Source organism: Drosophila elegans, unplaced genomic scaffold, assembly GCF_018152505.1.
Source record: "Drosophila elegans isolate 14027-0461.03 unplaced genomic scaffold, ASM1815250v1 contig_476, whole genome shotgun sequence".
In the NCBI taxonomy this organism is placed as follows: Eukaryota; Metazoa; Arthropoda; class Insecta; order Diptera; family Drosophilidae; genus Drosophila; species Drosophila elegans.
In genome coordinates this window covers 7,533,206-7,557,670 of record NW_024545863.1, presented here as the reverse complement: position 1 = coordinate 7,557,670, position 24,465 = coordinate 7,533,206, and the positions used below count along the sequence as shown (strand labels likewise).

Sequence of the window (24,465 nt, the reverse complement as noted above, 5' to 3'; positions counted from 1 at the left end):
CAAAATGAAATAAAATCGATTACATTAAGGGCTATCGATAAACAATCAGCGTGCCCCATTTTATATGCCCACCGGAAAAAACGCTTGAAATATCTTATTAAAATGTCTGCTACAAGCAAACGTCAGAAGATCGAGAATGCAGGAGCCAACATAAATCCAAAACAGAAGAAAGTCAAAGCCAAGGCCCAGGAGGATGGCGGCTACGGATCAGGGGAGTTCTCTTTGGATTGGGATGTGGACAGCTACCGCACGGAGTACGAGAGCGAGGAGCACTGGGATCTGCGCCGCAGCTTCATGTTGGCCCACAAGGAGCGCTTCGAGGAGGACCGCCTGGTTTGCCTGGCCCAGACGTTCGTCAATATGGAGTTCATGGGCTGCAAGTATCCCAGCGAGACGATGCGCCTGGTGGCCGAAATGTCAAAGGAAATTGCGGAGGAGTTCCGGCGCAAACGCGAACAGCGCCTGAAGCGCACCTTTGTTTCGGCCTCGGACGCGGCGGAGCAGCGTGCCAAAGGTAGACGGAAGAACAATTAGTGGCCCAGAGGCGGAGGAGGAGATTCTTTATTTCACTAGTAACTATAAGAGCCTGAGACCACAGCCTGCCTAATGCCTAATTCCAACAACTAGGGCGTCGGGCTGCAGCCGCTCCTGCAGCGGATCCCGCAAAGGATAGCTCAAACAGATTCACACGAGAACGCCTGTGCTTCGGGGGCGGCGAGCCAATCGATCTCTTCCAGGGCCTGCGCTTCGGCCACCTCATATTGTATTTGGCCGGTGGACGCAGCTGCCTGCGAAACTCTTGCACCGCTGTCAACATGAAGTACGAGGAGCGCGCAAGCCAGGATCAGCCAGTCAGCGACACGACAAAATACGCCGAAGTATTGCTAAATGACGCGGTGATAAGTTCGGGGCAGGGAGAGAACCTCAAGGCGGCCAAGCTGGCGGCCTTTAAGCAGGCACTGCTCCTTCTCCAGTCCCACTGCTACAGCATTAAGGTATAAATAGTCCGGTGATGATTGATGCCAGATGTAAACTTTCACCCCTTTTCTCCAGCTGAATGCCACGCGCGAGACCATCAAGGTGGAGAAGAGCAAGAACGGCGTGAACATCAATGTTACCAAGGAGTCAGCCGACAGCCTGGGGGATCCCAAATTGGATGCCAGCAACAAGGGCTATCGTATGATGCGTCTGATGGGCTGGGCGGGCGGCGGCTTGGGTCGCCTGAAGCAGGGGCGCGAGGAGCCAGTTGGGTATGTTCTAGACTCCACTTCAAATTAATGAATGCCCTATAGCATTCTTTAAATTATCAGTTACCTGCTGAAAAGCAATCGCAATGGCCTGGGCTCCATAAATCCACAGGGAAATCTCGCTGACTACCGCAAACTGATAGAAAACTATGTGAAATCGGACGACATGCGTGACATGCAGTTTGAGCCCACGTTTTCGAAGGAAGAACGCGCCTCTTTTCACCAGTAAGCTCTTGATCCGTGATTAAAACTTGTCAGACTATAATGTTTTCCCTTGCAGGATGGCCAGCCGATTTGGCTTGAAATCCAGCAGCTATGGTACTGGTGAGACCCGCCGCCTGTTGATCACCAAGAAGGTCAGCTATAGTAGAATACTCACGGAGGTTCTGTGCGGACGCAATCCGAAGTTTTGTGAACGTTACTTTGTGCAGGTGCCCATGCAGAAGGCCCACCTGTTTCCTGGTCACGTGGCCGGCCTGGAGTTGGAAAATATGTGTGAATAGTCCAGGGTGGACACAGAAAAACTCAGCTCATAGTACTCGTATATAAAGATCTTCTTAATTATTAGTTTTAAGATAAAGGATATTAAAAACAAGACATGAATTTTTAACCGTGTATTTTGTTTACGTTTCGGGGTGAATGTCTGAAAATGTAATGCAAGAAGAAGCAGAACTGCTGCAGTTGCAGTTTTTACTTTTCTGTGCTTCATCAATGTGTTTTAACTAAAGAGATGACTAAATGTCCTCGCTGCAACTGTGAGGCGACTGGGGAGAATCGTCTGGTCACCGACAGCTGTGGACACATGAAGTGCCGCCTCTGCCTTGTGGCGGATGTATCCGATTGCCTGGAGTGCCGAATTGCAAGCGAGCAAGGTGCCAGGACACCAAAGCAACAGGAACCCAAAGCAATTACATCTGCAGACAAACGCATCATAGTTACCGATCGGGGATATCACTGCACGGTATGCAAAAAGGACTTCCGCAGTCGCACCCAGCAGTATTATCACCTGGCCTGCGGCAACGATCTTCTCAAGAAATTTAGCTGCAAGGAATGCAGTCGCGTAAGTTGAAGGTTTCCTTTCTGTTTAAACATGTCACGACTTCACACTCCTTACAGAGATTTGCCACTCGCTCCCATTTAAAGTACCACCTCAGCAGCCATGCGAAGCTACCGGAGCACTCGTGCAACGCCTGCGGCAAAAGATTCAAACAGCCAGTCGTTCTTCAGCGCCACATGCTAACCCACAACCAGGAGCAGCATGTGTGCCCGCACTGCGAGAAGGTTTTCCGTCGCAATAGCTCCCTTAAAAGCCACCTGGCGATCCACACCGATTTAGGCCTACCCTATAAGTGCGAACTCTGTTCCAAAAATTTCCAGAACAAGGCGAATCTGAATCAGCACTTGCAGAAGCACGATAAGAACAGCATCCGACACAAGTGCAAGGTCTGCGAAAAGTCCTTTCTGCGCCAGACCACGCTGCGGCTGCACATGAAGCGTCATTCGAATCGCCAGCGCCTATCCTGTTCCCTGTGCGGCAAGAGCTACAACGATGTAGATGCACTGGGCCGCCACCTGAAGCAGCACAAGGGTGTGGAACGCTTCCGCTGTATGCACTGCGAAATCACAGTCAACCGGAAGGACAACATGCTGCGACACCTGCGGTCAATGCATCCCGGTTGTGCGTTCGACAGCAGTGTGGAGATGGTCACACCGGGATCCAGGGCCCTGGAGGCCACAGCGGCGGTGGAAAGACCAGCCGAGAACGTGCGTTACAATAGCGTGATCCAGAGCGTGGGCAACGTGGAGCCAGTTATGCTACCACCACAGCCGACTCTACCAGTTCCACTTCCAGAGATGCAGCTGGATCCAACAGATGTGGTAACAGAACACCTGCCACTGCCAGATGTCATGCCTGAGAAGAACGTCCAACTTTACCGCAAGATCATCTTGGACCTGGACAACGAAGAGTACACGAATGAGCTAAGTCTCGACGAGACCCAAGAATCCACCTTGCAGCAACGTCAGCCGTGTGGCCCGGGCCAAGGCAGCTCCAAATTTATCGAGATGCACTGGCGCAAAAATTACAAATGCTGGTACGAAAACGAGCACACAAATTGATCTCTATTATGTTGGCCCTTCTTCGCAGGCCCTCTGATTTATTAGAGATAAGTCAGGTGCTGCGAACCGAAGCGAACCGTAAACGCCTTTTTGGCCGCTAGCCATATTTCCGCGTGCCCACGTCATTGCCAAGTTCGCCGGCCATCGGAAGCAGCAAAATCACTTAATTCTTAGCTATCAGTATTCAATATGTTGGACGAGCGTTCGGAACTCGAGACTCTGCGGAAAATTTATTACCTAACTGATGGTGCGTCGGCCAACTGGCGGAAGTTGCTCGCCCTGGGCGACTGCCTCGATCAGCAACTGAAGCGCAAACTACTCTGGGTGTGGCCCACATCGGTAGATCTGGATTACTTCAATCAGCTTCTGACCATGCACCACATCCAGAGTGTGTTGAGCATAGGCTGCGGTAGCGGACTTTTGGAATGGCTGATAACTGCAGCTGGTGGGCGGAAAACCACTATGTTTGGCCTAGAAGTCGATCGCAACTGGTGGCAGAGTAAATACTCCGTTCGGAGTTTCATACCGCTCAACTATGTGGAGGAGGCTAGCCAACTGGATACGGATTTATTGGCCAGCTGCTGCAATGCCACCTCTCCCTGTGCCTTGCTCTTCTGCTATTTTAACAATCGACCGGCGTTTCTGGACTATCTTGGGGTCTTTCAAGGAAAGTGGCTTATATTGATTGGACCACTGCCCGCTCTGGGTATCCACACAGATCCCAATCCCGTCCAGCCGCAACTGCCCGTCGACCAGTGGACTCTCCGAGAACGCCTCAACTGGACTGACTGCAACGTTGTGACGTTTTACGAGAAAATAGCTTAGTCTAGTCTTTAGTAACTATATAATTGTAGTAATAAAACATTGCCTTATGTCCTAACTAGTTTCTATTTACTTCTATGTGGAACTTGCATGCGGGAATGCTTTGAACCTCGGCAGTCACGGTGCTGTTGATGCCCAGATTGCTGAGGGCTCCACGCACCAGCCCGCAGGTGAAAGCCACGAACTTGGGCGCGTGCTCTAGTTGCTTGGTGCCCGGCGAGATGCGCGTTAGGAAGCGGAACGCCTTGTCCTGCACCACGTACATGCCGTGGTTGTTCGTCCTCAGGTTGTCCACTTGCTTTTTGTAGATAAGCGTCCAGAAGTCGGTGCAAATAAACTTCATGGTCTCCAGCTCGTCCTTGAAGCGTGAAACCTCGCGGGTGAGACGTTCAATCAGGCGGTAGCCGGTGGTGAAGCCTATGTACTCTAAAGTGGCCAGGTCGTGCTCCTAATAGGCGGAACCAAAATGATATCTTTGCTTGCATTTGTTTTTCAATTTAATGGGTCTCCTACCTTGTTGCTATCCAGGCAATAGTTGACTATCTCTGCATGCAGGCAATCAAATAGAATTTCCTCGGACATTTTAGAGACCAAACTAAATTTTCCTTGCGATTTCACAGAATTTTCCAACGATTTGTTTTTATCTGCAGATGAACAGCTGTTGCTGTAGTTTACGTTAACGCGCGAATGTCAAGCTAAATTTTAAATAAATTTTATTATTTTGTTTTTCTCTTACATCTAAGTTTGTTTTTAAGGTTTTTTAATTTCTTTTTTTTTTTACTGTTATTGCCAAGCAACTATAAGTTTAATGATATATTTGGAGTAATATGGTTTAGTCATAATACCATATATTTGTCTAGCTTTTTTATAGCTACATTTTTTTTATCACCATCGCTGAATATGCATTACTAGTGAGTGGCCAGAACCACAACAAAAAATGTATACAAAACAACGCAGCCTAGAATTAGCGAAATTAGTGAATTAAAACTGGCAGAGCAGCAAATAAAAATGCAACCCAGGATGTTGGGCCTGGCTCACAATGCTGCGCTGCATAGCATGGTGTGCCAGGCGCTCCTGGTACTGGTTTGCCTGGTTTGCTACGGATGTGGAGGTCTGAGTGGGTCCAAATTCGTTTTCGATGACACGGTGGCCATCGTCAAGAACCGGGATGTTAACACCCTGCCCACCAACTGGACGGCGATATTCACACATGACTTCTGGGGCGCCTCCCTGCTCAGTGCCGATTCGCACAAGTCCTTCCGGCCACTGACCACGTTGATGTTCCACTGCGAGTACGCCCTGCTGGGCCTGACTGCCGCCCACATGAAGTTCCTCAATCTCCTGCTGCACTGCGTCAATACGCTGCTCATGTGGAGATTGGTGCGCTCGCTGTACGTGCCAGAAGTGAACACGGAGCGATGGGCCATTCTATCCGCAGCCCTGTTTGCCGCCCACCCAATCCACACAGAAGCGGTCTCGGGTGTGGTGGGCAGGGCAGAGCTAATGTTCGGCATGATACACTTGCTCTGCCTTCTGCTGACCGTGGCCAACTCCGGAAAACATGGTCCTCAAACAGGCGCATTGATTATGTTCCTAACCGCCGTGGGAATTCTCTTCAAGGAGTCCGCAGTGACCATACCCATGTCGTGTGTGCTGCTGGATTACTTTCAGAATGGCTACTTCCATCTGCAGCTTAAGGATCAGTGGAATCTATTGCGCACGCGGACTAGCTACTTGGCCTACTTGATGGGCACTTTGGGTCTTTTGATGGTTCGGCTATGGTGGCAAGACTTCGAGACACCAACATTCAAGGAAGTGGACAACCCGGTGGCCCACAACGAGCACATCCTGACCCGTGGACTTTCACAGCAGTACCTGCTGGTCATGAACATCTGGCTGATGCTGTGCCCCCACTGGCTCTGCTACGACTGGGCTTTGGGCTGCGTCAAGCTGGTGACCAGCATCTGGGACCTGAGACTGCAGGGCGTCATCGGGTTCTACTCCCTTGTGCTGGTGGCTCTGATGAACTTCCGCCGCCTGCCTGGAATGATGTTAGCTATGGGCTTGATGGTTATTCCGTTTCTACCGGCGTCGGGTATCATTTGCGTGGGATTCGTGATCGCAGAGCGGACTCTTTACGTCCCTTCCATCGGCTTTTGTCTTGTGTCCATCTATGGATTTCTATACTGGTATGACTGCAGCACGAGTAAATCACTTTGGCGCACTGCCCTGCGGATCCTCCTGATGTTGCTCTTCGCCGTGATGATGCTGCGGACGCGACAGCGGACCACCGACTGGCTAAATGAGGAGCAGCTGTTCAAATCCGCTCTACAGGTGTGTCCCGACAACGCCAAGGTGCACTACAACATCGCCCGGCTGGCCACTGATACGGGAAACAATACGAAAGCCTTCCAGCACTATCACAGGGCCATTGAGTTGTATCCCAGTTATGAATCAGCCCTGATGAACCTCGGAAATCTTTACAGGGAGCACGGTCAACTGGCCTCAGCTGAAGATTATATTCGACTGGCTCTGAAGGCGTATCCAGCTTTTCCGGCGGCGTGGATGAATCTGGGCATTGTGCAATCGGCCCAGGGAAAGTTTGACAAGGCACTGGCCAGCTATGAGAAGGCACTGAAGTACAGGGCCAACTTTGCCGTCTGTTACTACAATATGGGAAATCTTTATCTGGAGCAGAAACGCTACGCCGATGCTCTGCATCACTGGCAGCACGCTGTGGCGCTGAATCCCCGCCAGCCAAAAGCCTGGGCCAACATACTCACAATGCTGGACAATCGAGGACTGCAGGACGACGCCCTGCGCCTCTCGGATCAGGCCCTGCAGCATCTGCCCAACGAGGTGAGCATCCTGTTCATTCGCGCCAATGTCCTTGGCAAGCTGAAACACTACATTGAGGCGGAGTCGGTTTATAAGCGTGTTATTGAGCTGGAGCCCCGTAACATGCTTTACTACACGAATCTCGGGGTGCTCTATCACCGTTGGGACAAAACCCAGGAGGCTATAGAGGCTTATCGAACGGCGATAAGTATTAATGCGGCGAGGGCAACGACAGCGCGGGAGAATCTCAGCAAGCTTCTGAAACGCCTGGAGCGGGAGGCGCAGGTCATCCAAAGATAAGCATTAGCTTCCAAGTCTCATCGCAAATTATGGAACCAGCCAAGAGTTGTTTGTCTTAGAAAGCAAAAAGGCAAACAATAAAACAATCCTGAACCAAAACTGAGGTTGTGCGTTCAGTCACTAGTCCCGGAAACATATACATACATGTACTTACTAATGAAAAACATTCAAAATAACATTGTAAATTGATCAATCCAGCACGATTAAAACTAAAGTGCAATGCATCCATATCCCATCAGCGACCACTCAGTAAACCCTATTTATTTTTAGTATAAGTTTAGGATAATTTATTTATTTGTTAATTTACTCGAGGGTATATACAATTAATGTTACAACTAATTAATGATCGAACAATTACATGGCGACTTACATAAATTAACTAAGTTCTAGAACGTAAGGACTACATGAAATACTTCAGAAGATAGTGACAGTTGTGGCACCATTGTAAAATGATATTCAATTCCATTAAAGTTTCATGATTTTAAAATAATAATACCGCAAATAACACAAGTTTATATACAACACATATAAACAGATCGGGCTGCTGGAACATGGAAAAATCTGAAACACTTTGGCAGAATGCGAGACTACAAGTCGAACAAAAGAGAGATTAACGTGGACATCAGTAAATATTCAAGATACATGCATGCGTCTATGTACTATGTGCGTAGGCGTAAAGGTAAAACAAAGTCTTTGTGTTTGAGATACGGGTCTGTTGGGTTTTTCTAGGCGAACAAGCGAGCAACGGCGGTTGGAAACTAATTCAAATAATAATGAGCAAATAACACAGCTAGCACAGCAACAAGGTTATGGGGCGGTAACGTTCTACAGCAGCACGAACTCTTCGCTTTCACTATCATCCTGATCATTGTCATCGCCATGCTGCGGCGGCGTTAACTGGGCGCCCAATTCCTGTGCCAATGCGGCCACCTGCTTTATAAGCGGCTTGTATAGTGAATCGCTCATCTCATCCCGCTCGTGATCCAGGCAACGACCGCGAGAGAATGTGAACAGCGGATAGTTCATCTCCGTTTGCTCGCTCTGTTGATGGCTTGTTGATTGAGACGTCCCCTGATGGCTTCCGGCCGCCTTGTCCACAGTTGCCCCGGAGGCACAGCGCATTGGATGCAAATACTGTAACATTTTACATAGTTAGTGAAATGTTGCGAGCATAAGGGTTTGGTTTTGGCTTACCAGCTGTACACTCTCCATAAAGCTGTCGAAATCACTCTTGGTGGCACAGTAGAATCCGATGCAACAGCTGGGATCCATTTTGCTGGCCTTTAGCTTTCGTGGAGACTTGCAGTGGAAGGAGTGCAGGGAAAAGTTCTCCTGGTTCACATCCACCATCTCCTGGCAATAATGGGGATCCAGATGGATGAGCCTGTCCTCCTGGAATCCCACAAAGTACAGGGAGTGCTTCGGCTTGCCGCCAATGATGCCTAGGCAGTGCTCCGTACTCAGCAGTAGCTTCAGGCAATGAGCATACACTGGATTTAGTTTTTCGCTGCCCAGTCGCAGGGGTATGAGTACTATGAGGGATTTCCAGTGCTGCTGCTGCTCCGGCCTAGGCGTTTCCGCCTGCGGTCGCTTTGCTTGCTGCCAAGGCACATTGGGTTTGGGGGCTGGTTCCGGTATACTGCACTGGTCCTCGATATCTTGCATATAAACTGAAACACAGAAACTTGGTTATCAAATCAAATACACTATCAAATAATTCCATGAGTAATGAGCTTCAGTAACAAGGTTGCAGCAATTACTCATAGGCGTATCAATGTGTCATGGTAATTATCTTGTAAATCTTCGATTTGGGGTATTCCTTTTTTTTTGTACTCACTCGTGCAATCTTTGGCCACATAGACGCTGATATTGTCAAAGTCTGCATTTTCCTGAGTTGCATGCTCCAAGGCGTGTCTGCGGTGGGGTAAAAGTTTATTAGCCATGATAAAGATTCTCAATTCTCGATATGATAACAGTCTGCACTTACTTTAGTAAGTAGGAGACCGAGGCGGGGCCATACCAGTCGCCTGGCTTCTTGCCCAAATGCTCGCCCAGCCGCACCAGGGCGTGTATGGAGAAGGGGCTGCTCTTTGAGGAGCTGTCCCCGAACCACTTGACTATCTTCTTATGCATGTTGTCCTCGTAGGTGGAGTGCAACTGAGACTCTGAATCATAGCGCCAGCCTGTAAGCAGACGAGTTTTATTAAAATCAGGTTGGCTGGCGATGGCCCGATCAACTTACTCCGCCCCAAAAAGTGACAGATGAGTCCTTGGGCCAAGAGCATCTGACCGCTCCTAAGCATACAGCCCCAGCCGCAGTCCGAGGTGTAGTTGGAGCCATTCATTATGGGGAACTCCCGCCGGTAGGTCATCCATATCCTACTGTAGAAGTCGCGCCTGAATCCCTCAATTCCCTCCTCCCAGGGCTGTTCGCCCACCTGGTTCTCGACAGCGTCCATTCCCAGCTCTTGGGGCACCACAATCTCGTCAATTTGCTGCGGATTTAGCGCTGGATACAAGGAGCCAGACGTCGATGTGGCCTGTATGCTGTCGAAAGCTGATGTGGCGTTGTCGGGCGTCGTATCCGCTCCGCTGGGCAGCTCGCTGATGGAACTCTCCATGCTAACGGGTGGCGTGAAGCGGCGATGATAGCACCGTCCCAGCAGCCACACGGGCTGCTCCTTGGAGAAGCTGGTCTGACGCATCTTGCCACTCCAGCCGTACTTCACATTGTGCCACATGGCCACCAGTTTGGACTCCATGCCCTTGGTGGGCGTCCGATTGGCCGCCAGGTCACCTGGCTCCTCGCTGTGCTGCTCCACGTGACCGCAGCTTGGAGCGCTGCTGCTGCCGCCATAAAGCTGACTGAAGGCGTTCATAAAGCGTGATGACGTCGATATTTTGCGCTGCGGTGTTGCTGTCGCAGCGTTTTCCGACTTGAGGTTCAAATTCGCACCTGATGTGCTCACGGGAGAGGGCGAGGGTGCGCGTGGAACGGCGAACACGGTGTCGCGGGGAATAGTCTGAATGGGAGCCACCTGCTCCTCCTCGATGGCGCCGTCTTCGACCAGCGGTAGGGACAGTGGGTCTGCATCCTGGCCGCACATCCGCCTGCCCTCCACAATGCTGCCCTCGCCAGCGGCTTCGAAAAGCATCAGTTTCTCGTCGGTCAACTTGGAAAGGAGGCCGTCATAGTTCATCTGTTTGGTGGCCGGGGGGGAGGACATGAAAACAGAGACGGAAGTGGAAGTGGATAATGAGCGACGACGCTTTGTCCGCAGCTTGGAGAACTTAAAGAACTGCGGCATGGCAATCTCGGTGCGAGCCACTTGCTGGCCCTGGCTCAACTGACAACCGACCACCGATTGCGTGCTAATTACAAATGTTTACTCACCGTTTATTTGTTGACAAAATAAGATAAAGTAACTATACGAAATTTGTTTTTCTTATTCTTATTCGCGAGAAGTACAATTGCCAATCGCAGTGTTGCCAGACCGCTCGATTGGCTTTATTGTCAGTATGTATGTCAACTGTGTTCCGAAATATGGTTAAAGCTTTGGTGAATTAATTTTAAAAGGAGATATACTTCGTTTAATGGTTTTTAATTATTATTTCTTATTGATTTTTAATTAGTTTGTTTCTTACATTTGTGTTTTCTCAATACTATCATTAATAGCTGTAACTATACGAGTTGAATACAATATGAGAGCTGCCAACGCCCATAATCTTATAAACATGTTAAATTAGATAAAAGAGTCAACATTTTTTCAATGTCTCTTTGTCAAATCAGCTCTTGCAATGATCTAAATTCTTTTGAGAGATTTTTAACGGTTTGTGAAGAATACGTTTTTGGAACACCCCAAATCACGTCCGGCAGGCAAGCTGTCTGGCAACGCCGCCGCAAGAACAACCAGCTGTGCGGGTGTTAAAATTCTATTGCGCAACAGTGAGAGAAACACAAAACACACGCCACACACAGCGACAGACAGCCGTTCAAAATGGTAAGTAATGCAAATTCCTGCAAATTAAATTGCTTAGCTAATCGAAAACAATTTGCCGCCCAGCAAGGCCCAATTCAAAGGTTGGTGTACACATTCGGTCATCGCACCTGCAGCCCATTGCCGCTGATCGCAGCGATATCAAGCACAAAACCATCGACAATGGCCTACTCAGCCCGCCAATCCTCCTCCTCCGTGCTGGCCACGGAGTCGTCCAACAAGGGTATGATAATCCTCAACCGTCCCAAGGCGCTGAACGCCATCAACCTCGAGATGGTGCGCAAGATCTACAAGCACCTGAAAAAGTGTGAGAAGTCCAAGTCGCTGCTAATCATCAAGGGTACAGGCGACAAAGCCTTTTGCGCCGGCGGAGATGTTCGTGCCCTGGTCGAGGCTGGTCCCACGGACGAGTCGAAGAGCTTCTTTCGGGAGGAGTATAGCACAAACGCCCTGATCGGCAACTACAAGATTCCCTACATCGCCATAATCGACGGTATCACCATGGGCGGCGGCGTGGGCCTCAGTGTGCACGGCAAGTACCGTGTGGCCACCGATCGGACCCTCTTCGCCATGCCAGAGACGGCCATCGGACTGTTCCCGGACGTGGGTGGCTCCTACTTCCTGCCCCGACTGCAGGGAAAGCTGGGTCTCTACCTAGGACTCACAGGATATCGCCTGCGCGGTGGGGATGTCTTCTATTCGGGCATTGCCACGCACTTCTGTGAGAGCAGCAAGGTTCCTGATCTCGAGACGGCGCTGCTCAACTGTCCGGATGCGGATGATGTGTCGGATCTGCTTCAAAAGTTCCATTCCACGCCGGAGAAACCCTTCTCCCTGCAACCCGTGCTGGAACAGATCAACAAAAACTTCTCGGCGGACTCAGTGGAGGGCATTTTGGAGAACCTGCAGAACGACGGCAGCGAGTGGGCCAAGAAGACGCTTGAGGTAAGCGGTTCACAGTGATAAGAACACAATCGGATGTTAATTGGCTGGGCTAATCAACGTTTGGCACGCTTTTAGCGCCTCATATTTGATCTGCTCCCAGTCAATTAGCGGTGTTTTAGATGCATAACTGGCACACATACACATACGTAATGGCTTGTTTATTTTTGGCAGACCCTCTCTAAGGTGTCGCCCACCTCGATGAAGGTCACATTCCGCCAACTGGAGCTCGGCTCGCAGCTTTCGCTGGCCCAGTGCCTCATCATGGAGTATCGTCTGGCCGTGCGTCATCTGGAGCGCAGCGACTTCAAGGAGGGAGTGCGCGCCCTGCTCATCGACAAGGACCAGAAGCCGCAGTGGCAGCCAGCCCAGCTGGCCGATGTTACCGAGGAACATGTGCAATGGTTCTTCCGCAAACTGCCGGACACTGAGGAACTCAAGCTGTAATGTAGCAGGCCTTGTTGTGTTCTTTTTTGAGCAAGCCAATCCTGTTTGTCTTCCGTTAGGCCGCTCATTTTTATATACATACTCCTGAACACCTTTGTATATAACATTGCAAGCTTGAGTTATGTTATGCATGGTTCCTTGCCTGCCGTTTATTTTTTGCAATATTCGTTAACTTTACTTTTACTGTTCTATGGCCACATGTTGACGACCGCAGCCGCTTAATTATCCGCAATCTCTGTTCTGTTTCATTCCAACAGCGAATAACTTCGAGGGAAAGTCCCTGACACCGTCTGTATTTACCAATAACGATCGTGAAAATCAATGCATTTATATATGATATACATATATGCCTATATATATTATATACAATTCGTAGTCCTAAAACAATCAGTAAACGTGCCTAAAGAATCGTTAGAATTCGTTTAACAAGAATAAAGTGAAGTATATATGTTTAATAACTGTTCGTTGTTAGCGTCTAAGCACTGTTGTCCTTCAGCTTGATGCTGTCCTCCACCATGTTGGTCAGCTCGACCAGCTTTTCGATCTGGGTGGCCTGGAAGTTCAGTTTGCAGAGCTCCTGCTTCCATGATGTGACATCCACTCGCAGTTGGACGCGAATCTTGTCATCGTCGGACATCACAGCTGAACTTCCTGTTGACGGCATGGCGGATCCGCCACTTTTAACATTCCGTAGCCGACGTAAGGACTCTTCAGTTTTCTGCACTGATGTGAGCACATCACTCACCACATTGAAATATCTAAAAATATAAGAGATTACAGTTGGCACACATTTTTGTGAACAACCATTTCAACTTACGCCTTGGTAATTTCACTGGCAACCTCCGACAGAATCTGCTCCACCACTAGAGTACCCAGCTGGGATTCATGCTGCTGGACAAAAGCCTTGAGAGGCCGAAGCATTTGCTCCACGTAGCCTGAGCAGCGGGAGGGAACCTCCCGATTGGTTTTGCGATACAATCGCGGCAAGTCGTTCACCTGGCGCACATTCTCCGTCTCGCACTCTGCGATCAGCAGCTCTACCAAGGTCTTTTGTATACTGGTCAAATGCGCTCCCAGTGTGTCGGCTAAGGCAGCCATAGATTTGGCCAGGACATCGTTGAATGCCTTTGTACGCTGTTCAGCGGGCACGGATTGAACAATCAACTGCTGGAGCTCAGGCAGGTAAGCGTCCAGTTTGCGGATATCAGCATGCAAAGCAATAAGCAACTGGTGTCGAGTGAACGACCTCGTGAAGTTTGTGCTCTTCGACACAGCGATGGCATCTGTGATCCAACGGGAAAGACGGAGCACTATCTGTACATTCAGCTTGTAGAACTTGGGAAACACCTCAGGCAAATAAACTCCCTCTGCCCAGCATCGTGACATGGCCTCCTTGGCGGCAATAAAAGGCGTTAATTTGTAGTCCTTTGCACCGAGATTGTTTTTCAAAGTGTCGTCCTGCAGCACAGGCTCCAACTTGGCTTCAAATTGACCAGCAATTTCCTGGAAACATCAAGCCCAATGGTAAAGGAATAAACTTTGGCTGTAAGTTTTAAATTATACATACTTGAAAGCATATCTGAAAGTAAACCGGGAGATTCCAGCGGGCCTCGAAGCTCTTAGTTTGCTTGTGCTGGCGATAGAGAACCACCGCCTGCTCCCCAGAGCTGGTCAACAGCTCCTCTATTTTACTCAGAAAGTCGCGGGTGCACTTATATTTCACATAGAAGACCTCTGAGTTTCCGGGAGCAAATATGGAGTTCATGTAAAGCTCAAGCCGCGACTCCACATCGGCCCAGTAACTGTTCACCACAAAGTTAAAGCCCGGAAACTTGTCGGAGTAGAGCGTTAGGCGGAGCAGGTCGGTCATGTGCAGGGAAATGAAATTGAGGATCTTGCTGTAAATGCCAGCCAGGCCCTGCGGCGAGTTCTGCAGCTGCTGTTCCCCGATGACGCCGGTCATGTAGGGTGCCACGACATCCTCGCGAAAGACGCGTTCAGCCTGACCACAGGCATTCAGTGTGATATAGATGCGCAGGCAGCGCTCCAACGGCTCCGGTGAAGAGTTGCGGGCCTGGCTGAGGGCGTCATTGAAGAAGCGGCGCAGATGCTGATGCATCTGCTCTTCCAGCGACTGGATCTGGGTCTGCTTTTCGGCAATCAAGTGCTTGGAACAGTGTTTCTCGTGAAAGCGCAACTGAATCAAGTCCAGGGCAGCCCGCTCCAGGTCTACGGCCTTGATGGGCTGCTCTCCGCTAAACTTCCGGTCGATGAGGTCCTGGAGTTTGCTGATGGTCTCGTAGACCTTCTTCAAGCTCTGCAGTCCGCTCTTATATTCGCGCAGCTGGCGCTTCTCCTCCAGCTGGACCCGCAGCTCAGTCACGTTCTCGTCGATCAGTCCGTGGATGCTCTCGATGTCGCTGCGAAACTGCTCCAGCGGCCGCTGAATGGCTTCAATGGACTGATCCAGGCCCACCAGGTTGGCACTCAGGTTTACAAAGTCTGCGTAGTCTTCGTTGATCAGATCGATCATCGCCGCTCGCAGGCCTTTTAGGTAAAGTCCCAGGTTGTCGCGCAGCTGCTCCAGACTGGGCGCATTGCGATTCTTGTGCAGGAACTCGTCCACCGAGAAGTTTGCCTGTTAGGAAAGGTGAGCAGAGGAACACATAAATTCTGGCCGGGATTACACACCTTCATAAACTCATTCTTGTCGAAGCACAGCTTTTCCGCCGTACTGGTCGAGCCGGCGGTCAGGTGCGCCGACTTTTTGACGGGATCATGCATTGCTTTTGTCTGGAATACAAGTTTAATAACTAAAACAAATTCTGCCACGAAAGTGAATAAACACAAAATCAGTGCTGTAAAATGTTAGCCGGCAGCAAGCGTTGCCAGCACTTGCAGCTGAAGTGTGTTTACCAACACTACAGAAAGCCGACAAATTGTTTACAACGTAAAACAAACGGAGTTATCTATCCATTCTGTAATTATTAAACAGTTTTGCTAGAAAAGTAAGAAAACCTTTCACTATGCCGAAAAACGGAAATGCTGCTCACCGAAATAATGTACCCAGGAAGCGCACAATGCCACCGGTGCAACTGGATGAGGAGAATCCTATTGTTCAGGCTTTTCGCAACTACTCCAACGAACTGACCATGAAACACGATCGCCACGAGCGGATTGTCAAGCTGAGTCGCGACATTACCATCGAGTCCAAGCGCATAATCTTCCTGCTGCACTCCATCGACTCGCGCAAGCAGAACAAGGAGAAGGTCCTGGAGGAGGCACGCCAGCGCCTGGACAAGTTGATTGAGGTGAACTTTAGGGCCGTGGCCCTTGAGCTGCGTGACCAGGATGTCTACCAGTTCCGCGGCGCGTACTCACCGGGATTGCAGGAGTTCATCGAGGCGTATACCTATATGGAGTACCTGTGCTACGAGGACGGGGAAGGCGAGTATCAGTCCAAGAGCGTATCCGACTGGCAGGCCATCCAGTCGGTGATGCAGTACGTCGAGGAGAGTAGCAAGCCCAAGGGGGAGCCAACGGAAGGCGAGGAACTGGAGGTGGTGGCACTTACGGCAGACAAAAGCCACAATCCCAAGAAGTTCCAGTTTTTCGTAGACCCTACTGAGTATATTCTGGGTCTGTCTGATCTTACTGGTGAGCTGATGCGCCGCTGTATCAATTCACTGGGCAGCGGGGATACCGACACCTGTTTGGAGACTTGCAAGACTTTGCAGCACTTCTACACTGGGTAAATAAAGTAGCTTCTCTTAACAAGTACAGGGCTGATTGCCATTCCCTTTCAGTTACATCAGTCTGAATTGCCAGAGAGCCCGAGAACTTTGGCGCAAGATCACCACCATGAGGCAGAGCGTCCTGAAGGCCGAGAACGTCTGCTACAATGTGAAAGTACGCGGCGGGGAGGCTGCCAAATGGGGTGCCACCTTTGACCAAAAGCCAGCCGAAGATGTGGATGAGGGCTTCTACTAGAAAAACTTCTTAGGCATAAGTTTACAACAAACGAATACATATATATATATATATTAAACCAGTTATGGGAATGTGTAGTCTAATCGTAATCATCGCTATTTATGCGCTGGCTTTCAAACTCCAGCTCATCATCCTCGTCTTCGTCGATATCTGCGCCTGGACGATAGTCTGCATCGTTATCATTGTCGCCTCCAAAAGGGTCATCCTCCTCATCCGTCCCGGCGTTGTCATTCTGCCGATGAGCTTTTCGTTGGCGCAGACGGTTGCGGATGTTCTGGGCGGAATTGACTAGAGTGACCTTTAGTCATCTTGAAGCCAGAGCAAAGGAAGCGTCCTACTTACAATCCGGCGGATGGGAGTGCTGCTGGAAATGAACTGGGTTACGGCGATAGCAGGCGTTTCCATAGGGACAAGCAGGAGTTCCCAGCGGAGGCTCCGGAAAGTCGGGTCGACGATAGTCCTGGTCTCCTGGATGAGCTTCAGCACTCCGATGAGCTAGATTTCGTCTGTCAAACGCCGGTTGGTTGAGTTAAATAGATTCAAATTTTCCATTTCTATGTATGTACCTGTAGCAACGAATTCCGAACCGGCAAGAAATCCTACTGCTGCTCGAGGATACAGATGAATCAGCCGCTACTTGTCCATTGGAGTTGGAATTGTTGGGTTCGGTTTTTACCACTGCCGCCGCTGCAGGTGAGTTTCCGTTAACTGTTGATTCTGCTTTTACCTGGATTGTTGGATCAATGGTGGTGGCTTCCGAAGAGGGAAGAGCCTCTTCCCCTGCATCCTCATCCGCTGGCTCTGCTTTAATTTTAACAGGAGTATCACGTTTTGGTTCGTCCCTAGTTGAAACCACAGGTTCCTCCGATTTTATTCGTTTGTTTTGGCTGTTTTCAGTCTCAGAATTTTCATCTCCTCTGATGGAGGCTTCTGCAGGGGATTTTCTTTTTGCCCCACTATCTGCATTTGATTCGCTAGTTCCCTGTACAATAGGTGCCACGATTTCCATTTTTTCTAGAGCACTCAATTTAAATAAATTTTCAAAACATTTGTATTTCACAAGAACGCTATTTGTTTTTTGGTAGTTTGCAACATTGTACCGCGATATAGAGACGGACATCTTTGATTTTCGATTACTGTAGCTTATCGATAAGTTATTGGCGCCGTTGAATATTAAAAATCAAACAATTTTCCAGTAGAGATGTTATAATTTGTACAATCTTAAATACATATTGAATTCATATAACAAGCAAAATGCGAATACATTGTATAAATATAGGATCCCGTGTATGCGTCGTGAGTAACTCCTTAGTTTGCCTAGTCGTATGTGTATATGTAATTGCTTGTGGCCCAGAGACGGATGCTCCAATCCCACGGATATCTGGAAAGGTTGGAGCCTTGCTCATGGCACCTCTGAATATGTATTTATTTGAGTATGTAGTCGCTGCAGCTTGATCTGCGGGGAAGGACATAGTCCTAGTCCCAGCCGGCTGCAAATTAGTCGCATGGCACATTCGTGATACTGTCTTGGTCATGTCGGATCCAGGAGCGTCTACTGGGCGAATGTTTCCGATTTAGATGGGCATTGCATTGAAGGTAAAAGAAGCGGTATGATCAAGGGGAAAGATCTTTAGCGGGATATGTGACAAGCGCGCCCGCACCACACCCAGTTGTACAGTCCTCCTGGTGGGCCGACATGTACGTCCTTACACCTACAGAGTCGTCTCAGGAACATGATTGCGGCCTTGTTCGTGGTCCAGCCGTAGGTCAAGGATCTTCTGCTCCAGCTTCCTCACGCGCAGCTGGTACTTGCGCTTGTTGTGGTCCAACATTTGTCCCAAGTTGCTGAAGAAGATGAAGTTCAGATGCAGCAGTGAAGCATAGTGAATATTAAGATGATAGAAGGGAAGCTTACTGGTTAGATTTCTGCAGTTCGCGCACATTCCGATGCAGTTGCTCGTACTTCTCGTCGGATGCCTTCTGCGAGGCGGTGACATTGGCCAACAGCGTCTGGATGCGGCTCTTCAGCTCCGTTTCCCGCGTCAAAGCCTCCACCAACTGCTGTTCCGTGAGGGCTGCGTGCTCCGCCTCCGAATAGGATACCCGGTTGCTGACCTGGAGTTGCTTCAGAGCTTCGTGGAGTACACCTACCCGTTCGTTGGCGTTCTGCCGCTCCTGCTCGGCCTCGTCCATTTTACTTTTCAATTGAATATTCGCATCCCGCAGCTCCATGAGTTCTTGCATGATTACGGCCGTCTCTAGGTCGATGGGTGATTTCTTGTCCTCGCCGCGCAGTTCGTGCTTTTTCTCCAAAGCCAGACGCTTCTGTTCGTATATGTCGCTAAATGGTGACTCCAGACTGACGATGGTGTGCTGGACGCTTGAGCGGCGTGCCTTCAGCTTTGAGACGTGGTAGCGCAGGCGATTGTCGTCATCGGAACACCAGGTACGTCCAATTTTGGGGGCATCCTCTGGGCCCAGGTTAATGTTGTGCTGCCACGGCCCCAGACTATTCTCACAAACGTTTTTCTCGCTGTCCAGACGGGCAAGCAGATGCCTGGCCACCGCCTCCACCGATCGACGGCTCTCCTCCGTCACCGCTGACTTCTCGCCCAAAAGAGCCAACCTAAAAAGGATATTTTCATAGAAAAGGAGACTCAATGAAGGGTAATATTGGGAGAACTCACTTGCTTTCCAGCAGAGCTAGCATAACGTCATAGGCTTCGATGGCACGATCACTGCAATTCAGCGCCAGTTGCAAGGCCACTGCATTGGACTCGTATTTGCCGCAAAGCAGATACAGGTGCTCCGTGTGTTCTTTGCACTCGTCCAGAGTCAGTGCCAACATGGTGTTGCGCATCTCCAAGTGCTCCACTCGCCGCTGCAGTCGCTCCAATTCCTTGCTCAGTTGCAGGGGCTCCATGAAGCTCTCCATGAAAAGGTTCTGCTCCTTCAGCTCACACACCAAGTGCTCCACTAGGTTGATGTGCTTCAAGGAAAAACGATTTGAATGCGTTCTTAAAATGATAGGATGATCATCTCACCTCGTTGCTTAATGAAGTGTGCTGCTCGGGCGATGGATCTTTACTAGATTCATGTTTGCTGGCGCATCGCAACTTGACCTTCTCCGCCATTTTCGGCACGGCGGGAACACGTTTCTGCGGGCTGGTCAAGGAAACACAAGCTGGAAAGGGTGGATTTTAGAAGCAAATATAGATGGGACTCGGTAAGACCGGTGTATATACCATTCAAATCATTCAGCCGCTGCCCACACTCGTTGACCTCTGTTTCGCAGCCAAAGAAGGCAACCTTGGTCTGCTCCTCCACTACGAATGCATCCTTCGTGGAAATTTCGGACTGGAGCAGGGCAATCTGAGCCCTCAGGTGGAGCACTTCCTCCTGCAGTGCCTCCACTTGTCCCTTGTGACTGAACTCCTGCGGCTTGTGGGCAATGTTGCCCACGCTGGTGGTACTGCAGGCGCCCTCCAGGTCCTCCAGTGGCTCAGTCTGGCACTCGGCATCGGGATTGCTGAGGTTCAGCTCGGAGTTGTACACGGAACCCTCTTGATAGCTTAGTTCTGCAAGTGGGATTGAGGATTAGGCACTTGTCTGACTCATTTAGTACCTCTACTTACCACTGCCTTCAGGTTCTTGTTCCTCCATAATGATGTGCTCCTGCTTGCTGCGCAGTTTCTTGCTCAGCTCGGCAATGACGCAGTGCATCTCGGTAATGCGGCACTCGTGTGCCTGGCTGACCACTTCCAGCCGCTTGTGACATGTCTCCCGCTCAGTGTTGCTATCCTTGAGCTGTCTTTCCGCCTGCTGCAGACGCTGGGTCAGTTCCCGCACCCGGTTCTCCAGCTGCTGCACCGACAGTTGCTCAACCTGGGGGAGGAAGAGAGGGAAAGAGGCGGATTAGAAGTTTCTGGAGGACTAGCCCTGGGGACATCACGTTTATTGGTCGTCTGGCCAGCGGATGAGCCATCAGCGTGTACTCCCAGCTGCGACGTTTGTCGGTGGGCACCGAAGGAGTATCGCTGCAGCACAGGCAGCTCAGGCTGCGCGGAAGCAGTTGCTCCGAAATCATGGTCCAGTGGAAAATTTCGACTGGCGATTACGTCGTCATCCGACCGCTGGTGCATCCGCGCTCTCCGCCGCTGCAGTTTGACCCTCAGTCTTCGACACGCAGCTGCGCACTGGACGCCCACCCGAGTTTCGGAACCCCACATACGCAACACCTCAAAAATTCGGGATTTCTAAAATCAATTTTCCTACGCAGGAAATCCCTAATAATTAAATTCTAAAGAAATATAACGGTTGCATTCTTTGAAATATTCTTTCATAGTTTTAATAGGTTTATAGTTAATTAAATTATTGTAAATTAAGTGCTATGCTTCACCCATTTAAATAATAAGCAAAAGTTTAGTAAAATAATATCATTTGAAGTACGTATGTACAATGTTAGAAATAGGATAGTTTGCAACGATATTATAACTGGATTACGTGTCGTATGTGTAATCTTTACTGTATTTTTTAGGACAAAGCTTTGCCCCTAAAACGTTTTAATATAAAATTTGTATTTTTCAAATAAAAACTTTGCAGTGAATTAAAAAGTTAATGTTTTAATTTTTCAATGGAAAGACACTAAACGGAAACTCTTTTATAACCCCCTCCTTGTAACAAACATAAAGTTATTTCTCTCTGTGTAAAGTCTATCACTCACTTTGTTGACAATGTCTAGCGTGGAGCAGCTGGATATGTTGTTGTCGCTCTCGGTTGTGTCCCGCTGGGCGTGCTCCGGGGAGTCCAGGTCGCAGGATCCCACCAGATGCCTGTTAATCGGGCCCCCGCCCCGCGGAGAAATGCTCCCAAAGACGTACTCGAAATCCTCGCCAGCCCCGCTGCCGGAGTGCTTGCCCTGGAACCCGCTGGAGTCCCGCTGCTTGCCAGTGCGACGAGGCACATCGGTGGCTATCCTGGCCACTCGGGCCACCTGCACATCATTGGACATTCTGGCGATGGGCGGCTGCAACGACTTTCCGACTAGAATAGGCCTTGTTGGGGCCGCTTGGTGATGACTTTTGATTGGTGCTCCATTCCCACTTTCTGCGGCACTGGGTTAACTCTACATGGCACTTTTTCGGAAGTGTCTTAAGGCATTTTTAATTCATTAACTTGGAGTTGCTTTAGTCGTGATGTTTATTGCATCCTTATCAGAAAATGTATACCCAGACATGTGTTGGAAAAGGCCTGGGAATGTGTTTTTGCTAACGGTATCCAACACTCTGAATAATCCTTAATCGATAACACAAATTTATTGGGCGCGAAATTTAAACAATATATAAATTATTCATTTGAAAATCCGTAAGAACATGAAATCCAAAAAGAGAAATATGTTTATCCTGTCATATAACCTGTTTATTGTACGCTGTTGCGGTAATATATATATATATATATATATATATATATATATATATATATATTCTTATACCTTTTGTCAACACTGCGATATGGTTTCCATCTATTTCTTCGAGAGTCCTTAATTGAACTAGTATTTATCTAAGGAATAGCAGCCAGATTCTCGGCCCTTATCGTCACCATAGCCTCGTAGTCCCGCATGTCCAGATCGTGGAGTGCCTTCTGTACGAGGGTGGCCAGGTGAGGTGGCAAATCCTTCAGATCCTCCATCCGTTCCCGAGCCACGGCACTGGAGATGCGCGGTGTGCCGGTGCAGCGACTGCTGAGACCGCAATTACCCGAATCTGTCGTGGCGGACGAAGACTTCTGGAAATCTTCGGGCTGGACGTCCACCCCGTACACAGATGAATCCACCGACTCGGTCGAAAGAGAGGACATGCCATCGTCCGAGTGCAGGACTTCGGGCGACTTGTGCTTCCCGGAATCTCTAGGATCTGGGATAATGACCACTCCTTCGTTTTCTGGAGCAATGGACGGAGTGCTGCTGATGTCGGCATCATCTACCATGGCGGCGCAATAGCCATTGAGGAGCAGTTGCGAGGGTGCATAGCCGTACTCCTCGTCCTCCTCCTCACCTTCTGCATTATCATTGTTCTCGGAAAGGAGCTGCTGCCAGCGCTGTTCCAGCTCGGTCATCTTGCCAGCCAGTATTCTGTGGAGAAAACACCATATTATAGTGTTGTAGTGATGCATGTTTCCTGTTGTATACTTGTTGGTCTTCTTCTGGTGTGAGAGAGCCAAATTCTTGTCGTTTAGGTTGTCCAGCAAAGCCAGACACAAGGATTTTAGGTCGCTTAAGCTCTCCGTTTTCTGAGGCAGATCGATGCCACTTTCCAGGATTGATTTCACTAAGTGAGGCGGACATTATTTGGGGTGAAAGAGCTGAAACTTTAATTAATTCTCACCTTGCCGAGGGCTTAGTATGGTGTCTTCATTTGTGCCGCCACCTCCTAGTTTTACAATCCCCTTTTTCCGTTTAGGATCTAGCATGGCCTGCATAAAAATAAAAAGATGGTTAAGCAAATAAAAATATTTATTGAATTTAGTGTATTTTTTCATATATAGTGTAATGATTTTTAATTAAACTGTACCATAAAATAAGTAAATATATCTAAAAGTCTTGAGTAGTACCTTGTACTTTGTTATGCTCTGTTTGGTAAGTTCCAGTTCGCTGTCTTGGATCTTTACACGTTCATGCAGGTACTTGTTCTCCAGCAACACGCCATCGATGTCCAGAAGCTGAAGAACCAAGGATAGTTAAATATGTACCATTAATCATACATTATATCATCCAAACTTACTCTCGGGTGCGTTTTCTTGGCCCTGAGGGCCACAAAGAGCTCATGATTGAGGCGATGTGCCTTGCACTTGTAGGCATCCCGCTCGGTGATGAGCTCCTCCTTCTCATCGATGACCGCCTTGAGATCGAAGGCCAGCTGGGCATTCCGCTTTTTAAGTCCCTCCAGGTGGCAAATAAAGTTGGCCCGCTCCCGGCGCCACTGCACCTCATCCTTGTTGCGGGCGGCGTTCTCGCTGGTCATCGCCTGCACGCGGGACTTGTTGCAGGCCTCCGTCTCACGGAGGAGTTCCATGTCGCCCTGGAGTTCGTTTAGCCGCTGCCTCAAGGCCTCCACCTCGGTACTGAGCTTGAGGTTCTGCTCCCGCGTCTCATGGAGCAGGGCGGCCAGGCTGGAGTTCTCGCTGAGGGCTCCGCATCCACCCACAGCCAGAAGCTCACTGTTGCTCTTGAGCGCCGAGTAGCGCAGCTGCAGGGTCTCCGCCACCAGCTTGTACTGGTCGCGTTCCACGCGGAACTGCTCCAGCTCCTGGCGCAGAATCCTCAGAGCCTCCACCTTGCTCTGCAGCTTCCTGTGCACCGCCGAGGTCTGCCAGGGTGGGTCATATAAGTCACATAGTTAGCTTGGGGGTACTGCAAGCTCACCTCCACATTGTACGTGGCCATATGTTGATCGAGTCCATGGCGACTTGCCTCCTCCTCGAAGTCCATGACGAATGGTTCAGTTGATTTTCGGTACGCCGAGCTTTAACTGTTGACATTGACAGTGAATGGAAATGTGGGGTTATCCGGAACCAGCTGTATCAAAATTTCTTGGCCTCCAAGGACTTCATTTTGGCCAAACACACAGCTCGGGTCAATCAATTATTACCAGCGCCTGCGCGGTGTGCGCCAGAAGGTATGCTACAAATGTTTGCTCTTCGACTTATCGATAATTTTTCTTTTCAATAATTTAAAAGTAAATTTTACTCTTTTAGCAAGAAATTGT

At 49.4% G+C, this 24,465-nt stretch overlaps 12 protein-coding genes across 15 annotated transcripts; 6 read left to right on the top strand and 6 right to left on the bottom strand.

The window, feature by feature from the left end:
* The first annotated feature begins 16 nt into the window (after positions 1–16).
* Positions 17–1,857, top strand: LOC108140660. Its single transcript, XM_017263592.2, has 5 exons — positions 17–514; positions 628–995; positions 1,054–1,250; positions 1,311–1,472; positions 1,528–1,857. Exons 1-5 carry the CDS (start codon positions 103–105, stop codon positions 1,748–1,750), a joined length of 1,362 nt encoding a protein of 453 aa, XP_017119081.1. The 5' UTR covers positions 17–102; the 3' UTR covers positions 1,751–1,857.
* A 42-nt stretch (positions 1,858–1,899) lies between these two features.
* Positions 1,900–3,366, top strand: LOC108140661 (zinc finger protein 26). The gene is made up of 2 exons (XM_017263593.2): positions 1,900–2,307; positions 2,364–3,366. The coding sequence occupies exons 1-2, from the start codon at positions 1,978–1,980 to the stop codon at positions 3,363–3,365; spliced, it is 1,332 nt and encodes a 443-aa protein (XP_017119082.1). The 5' UTR covers positions 1,900–1,977; the 3' UTR covers position 3,366.
* A 169-nt stretch (positions 3,367–3,535) lies between these two features.
* Positions 3,536–4,245, top strand: LOC108140663. The gene has a single exon (XM_017263596.2). The coding sequence runs from the start codon at positions 3,555–3,557 to the stop codon at positions 4,188–4,190; it is 636 nt and encodes a 211-aa protein (XP_017119085.1). The 5' UTR covers positions 3,536–3,554; the 3' UTR covers positions 4,191–4,245.
* Positions 4,193–4,867, bottom strand: LOC108140664 (trafficking protein particle complex subunit 6b). The gene is made up of 2 exons (XM_017263597.2): positions 4,701–4,867; positions 4,193–4,635 (listed from the first exon to the last, which is right to left on the bottom strand). Exons 1-2 carry the CDS (start codon positions 4,767–4,769, stop codon positions 4,246–4,248), a joined length of 459 nt encoding a protein of 152 aa, XP_017119086.1. The 5' UTR covers positions 4,770–4,867; the 3' UTR covers positions 4,193–4,245.
* Positions 4,868–4,988: 121 nt separating this feature from the next.
* Positions 4,989–7,818, top strand: LOC108140676 (protein O-mannosyl-transferase TMTC4). The gene has a single exon (XM_017263622.2). It carries the CDS (start codon positions 5,196–5,198, stop codon positions 7,323–7,325), a length of 2,130 nt encoding a protein of 709 aa, XP_017119111.1. The 5' UTR covers positions 4,989–5,195; the 3' UTR covers positions 7,326–7,818.
* LOC108140677 (cysteine protease ATG4D) lies at positions 7,602–10,809 on the bottom strand. Of its 2 annotated transcripts, XM_017263623.2 has the most exons (6): positions 10,720–10,809; positions 9,568–10,525; positions 9,313–9,508; positions 9,163–9,239; positions 8,520–8,995; positions 7,602–8,459 (listed from the first exon to the last, which is right to left on the bottom strand). In XM_017263623.2, the coding sequence occupies exons 2-6, from the start codon at positions 10,523–10,525 to the stop codon at positions 8,151–8,153; spliced, it is 2,016 nt and encodes a 671-aa protein (XP_017119112.1). In that variant the 5' UTR covers positions 10,720–10,809; the 3' UTR covers positions 7,602–8,150. The 2 variants fall into 2 exon arrangements, with proteins under 2 accessions (XP_017119112.1, XP_041565620.1); XM_041709686.1 differs by lacking the exon at positions 10,720–10,809 and having other exon boundaries at positions 9,568–10,679.
* Positions 10,810–11,201: 392 nt separating this feature from the next.
* Positions 11,202–13,170, top strand: LOC108140639 (3-hydroxyisobutyryl-CoA hydrolase, mitochondrial). Of its 2 annotated transcripts, XM_017263561.2 has the most exons (4): positions 11,202–11,326; positions 11,390–12,268; positions 12,440–12,708; positions 12,970–13,170. In XM_017263561.2, the coding sequence occupies exons 1-4, from the start codon at positions 11,324–11,326 to the stop codon at positions 12,974–12,976; spliced, it is 1,158 nt and encodes a 385-aa protein (XP_017119050.1). In that variant the 5' UTR covers positions 11,202–11,323; the 3' UTR covers positions 12,977–13,170. The 2 variants fall into 2 exon arrangements, with proteins under 2 accessions (XP_017119050.1, XP_017119051.1); XM_017263562.2 differs by having other exon boundaries at positions 11,203–11,326; positions 12,440–13,170.
* LOC108140638 (conserved oligomeric Golgi complex subunit 2) lies at positions 13,045–15,578 on the bottom strand. The gene is made up of 4 exons (XM_017263560.2): positions 15,404–15,578; positions 14,280–15,350; positions 13,530–14,215; positions 13,045–13,470 (listed from the first exon to the last, which is right to left on the bottom strand). Exons 1-4 carry the CDS (start codon positions 15,494–15,496, stop codon positions 13,188–13,190), a joined length of 2,133 nt encoding a protein of 710 aa, XP_017119049.1. The 5' UTR covers positions 15,497–15,578; the 3' UTR covers positions 13,045–13,187.
* Positions 15,579–15,628: 50 nt separating this feature from the next.
* LOC108140640 (translin-associated protein X) lies at positions 15,629–16,767 on the top strand. Its single transcript, XM_017263563.2, has 2 exons — positions 15,629–16,463; positions 16,519–16,767. Exons 1-2 carry the CDS (start codon positions 15,739–15,741, stop codon positions 16,700–16,702), a joined length of 909 nt encoding a protein of 302 aa, XP_017119052.1. The 5' UTR covers positions 15,629–15,738; the 3' UTR covers positions 16,703–16,767.
* LOC108140641 (aprataxin and PNK-like factor) lies at positions 16,719–17,799 on the bottom strand. The gene is made up of 3 exons (XM_017263564.2): positions 17,269–17,799; positions 17,045–17,208; positions 16,719–16,990 (listed from the first exon to the last, which is right to left on the bottom strand). The coding sequence occupies exons 1-3, from the start codon at positions 17,709–17,711 to the stop codon at positions 16,782–16,784; spliced, it is 816 nt and encodes a 271-aa protein (XP_017119053.1). The 5' UTR covers positions 17,712–17,799; the 3' UTR covers positions 16,719–16,781.
* Positions 17,800–17,890: 91 nt separating this feature from the next.
* LOC108140768 (colorectal mutant cancer protein) lies at positions 17,891–21,927 on the bottom strand. Of its 2 annotated transcripts, none has more exons than XM_017263755.2 (7): positions 21,426–21,927; positions 20,338–20,587; positions 19,948–20,280; positions 19,747–19,886; positions 19,390–19,691; positions 18,618–19,328; positions 17,891–18,547 (listed from the first exon to the last, which is right to left on the bottom strand). In XM_017263755.2, the coding sequence occupies exons 1-7, from the start codon at positions 21,711–21,713 to the stop codon at positions 18,415–18,417; spliced, it is 2,157 nt and encodes a 718-aa protein (XP_017119244.1). In that variant the 5' UTR covers positions 21,714–21,927; the 3' UTR covers positions 17,891–18,414. The 2 variants fall into 2 exon arrangements, with proteins under 2 accessions (XP_017119244.1, XP_017119245.1); XM_017263756.2 differs by lacking the exon at positions 21,426–21,927 and adding an exon at positions 20,655–20,823.
* Positions 21,928–22,125: 198 nt separating this feature from the next.
* Positions 22,126–24,337, bottom strand: LOC108140407 (coiled-coil domain-containing protein 149). The gene is made up of 6 exons (XM_017263123.2): positions 24,123–24,337; positions 23,482–24,066; positions 23,312–23,419; positions 23,086–23,173; positions 22,890–23,028; positions 22,126–22,832 (listed from the first exon to the last, which is right to left on the bottom strand). The coding sequence occupies exons 1-6, from the start codon at positions 24,186–24,188 to the stop codon at positions 22,262–22,264; spliced, it is 1,557 nt and encodes a 518-aa protein (XP_017118612.1). The 5' UTR covers positions 24,189–24,337; the 3' UTR covers positions 22,126–22,261.
* Positions 24,338–24,465: the final 128 nt, after the last annotated feature.

What these genes read in the sequence shown, in the direction of transcription:
- LOC108140639 (XM_017263561.2), top strand. An exon ending in GGGCCAAGAAGACGCTTGAG is followed by an intron (nt 12,269 to 12,439) that starts GTAAGCGGTTCA and finishes TATTTTTGGCAG; the next exon opens with ACCCTCTCTAAGGTGTCGCC.
- LOC108140768 (XM_017263755.2), bottom strand. Translation starts at nt 21,713, where the DNA reads ATGTCCAATGATGTGCAGGTGGCCCGAGTGGCCAGGATAGCCACCGAT. An exon ending in CGCTAGACATTGTCAACAAA is followed by an intron (nt 20,588 to 21,425) that starts GTGAGTGATAGA and finishes TTCCTCCCCCAG; the next exon opens with GTTGAGCAACTGTCGGTGCA. An exon ending in GAACTGCAGAAATCTAACCA is followed by an intron (nt 18,548 to 18,617) that starts GTAAGCTTCCCT and finishes CATCTTCTTCAG; the next exon opens with CAACTTGGGACAAATGTTGG.
- LOC108140638 (XM_017263560.2), bottom strand. Translation starts at nt 15,496, where the DNA reads ATGCATGATCCCGTCAAAAAGTCGGCGCACCTGACCGCCGGCTCGACC. An exon ending in ACAAGAATGAGTTTATGAAG is followed by an intron (nt 15,351 to 15,403) that starts GTGTGTAATCCC and finishes CTTTCCTAACAG; the next exon opens with GCAAACTTCTCGGTGGACGA. An exon ending in ACTTTCAGATATGCTTTCAA is followed by an intron (nt 14,216 to 14,279) that starts GTATGTATAATT and finishes TGATGTTTCCAG; the next exon opens with GAAATTGCTGGTCAATTTGA.
- LOC108140407 (XM_017263123.2), bottom strand. Translation starts at nt 24,188, where the DNA reads ATGGACTTCGAGGAGGAGGCAAGTCGCCATGGACTCGATCAACATATG. An exon ending in AGAGCATAACAAAGTACAAG is followed by an intron (nt 23,174 to 23,311) that starts GTACTACTCAAG and finishes ATTTTTATGCAG; the next exon opens with GCCATGCTAGATCCTAAACG. An exon ending in CATACTAAGCCCTCGGCAAG is followed by an intron (nt 23,029 to 23,085) that starts GTGAGAATTAAT and finishes CGCCTCACTTAG; the next exon opens with TGAAATCAATCCTGGAAAGT.
- LOC108140676 (XM_017263622.2), top strand. Translation starts at nt 5,196, where the DNA reads ATGCAACCCAGGATGTTGGGCCTGGCTCACAATGCTGCGCTGCATAGC.
- LOC108140664 (XM_017263597.2), bottom strand. Translation starts at nt 4,769, where the DNA reads ATGTCCGAGGAAATTCTATTTGATTGCCTGCATGCAGAGATAGTCAAC. An exon ending in ATTGCCTGGATAGCAACAAG is followed by an intron (nt 4,636 to 4,700) that starts GTAGGAGACCCA and finishes TCCGCCTATTAG; the next exon opens with GAGCACGACCTGGCCACTTT.
- LOC108140661 (XM_017263593.2), top strand. Translation starts at nt 1,978, where the DNA reads ATGACTAAATGTCCTCGCTGCAACTGTGAGGCGACTGGGGAGAATCGT. An exon ending in GCTGCAAGGAATGCAGTCGC is followed by an intron (nt 2,308 to 2,363) that starts GTAAGTTGAAGG and finishes CACTCCTTACAG; the next exon opens with AGATTTGCCACTCGCTCCCA.
- LOC108140677 (XM_041709686.1), bottom strand. Translation starts at nt 10,633, where the DNA reads ATGCCGCAGTTCTTTAAGTTCTCCAAGCTGCGGACAAAGCGTCGTCGC. An exon ending in CTGTCACTTTTTGGGGCGGA is followed by an intron (nt 9,509 to 9,567) that starts GTAAGTTGATCG and finishes GTCTGCTTACAG; the next exon opens with GCTGGCGCTATGATTCAGAG. An exon ending in TCGGTCTCCTACTTACTAAA is followed by an intron (nt 9,240 to 9,312) that starts GTAAGTGCAGAC and finishes ACCCCACCGCAG; the next exon opens with ACACGCCTTGGAGCATGCAA.
- LOC108140663 (XM_017263596.2), top strand. Translation starts at nt 3,555, where the DNA reads ATGTTGGACGAGCGTTCGGAACTCGAGACTCTGCGGAAAATTTATTAC.
- LOC108140660 (XM_017263592.2), top strand. Translation starts at nt 103, where the DNA reads ATGTCTGCTACAAGCAAACGTCAGAAGATCGAGAATGCAGGAGCCAAC. An exon ending in GGGCGCGAGGAGCCAGTTGG is followed by an intron (nt 1,251 to 1,310) that starts GTATGTTCTAGA and finishes TTAAATTATCAG; the next exon opens with TTACCTGCTGAAAAGCAATC. An exon ending in GAACGCGCCTCTTTTCACCA is followed by an intron (nt 1,473 to 1,527) that starts GTAAGCTCTTGA and finishes TTTCCCTTGCAG; the next exon opens with GATGGCCAGCCGATTTGGCT.
- LOC108140641 (XM_017263564.2), bottom strand. Translation starts at nt 17,711, where the DNA reads ATGGAAATCGTGGCACCTATTGTACAGGGAACTAGCGAATCAAATGCA. An exon ending in TTCGGAATTCGTTGCTACAG is followed by an intron (nt 17,209 to 17,268) that starts GTACATACATAG and finishes GGCGTTTGACAG; the next exon opens with ACGAAATCTAGCTCATCGGA. An exon ending in GCACTCCCATCCGCCGGATT is followed by an intron (nt 16,991 to 17,044) that starts GTAAGTAGGACG and finishes AGGTCACTCTAG; the next exon opens with TCAATTCCGCCCAGAACATC.
- LOC108140640 (XM_017263563.2), top strand. Translation starts at nt 15,739, where the DNA reads ATGCCGAAAAACGGAAATGCTGCTCACCGAAATAATGTACCCAGGAAG. An exon ending in TTGCAGCACTTCTACACTGG is followed by an intron (nt 16,464 to 16,518) that starts GTAAATAAAGTA and finishes ATTCCCTTTCAG; the next exon opens with TTACATCAGTCTGAATTGCC.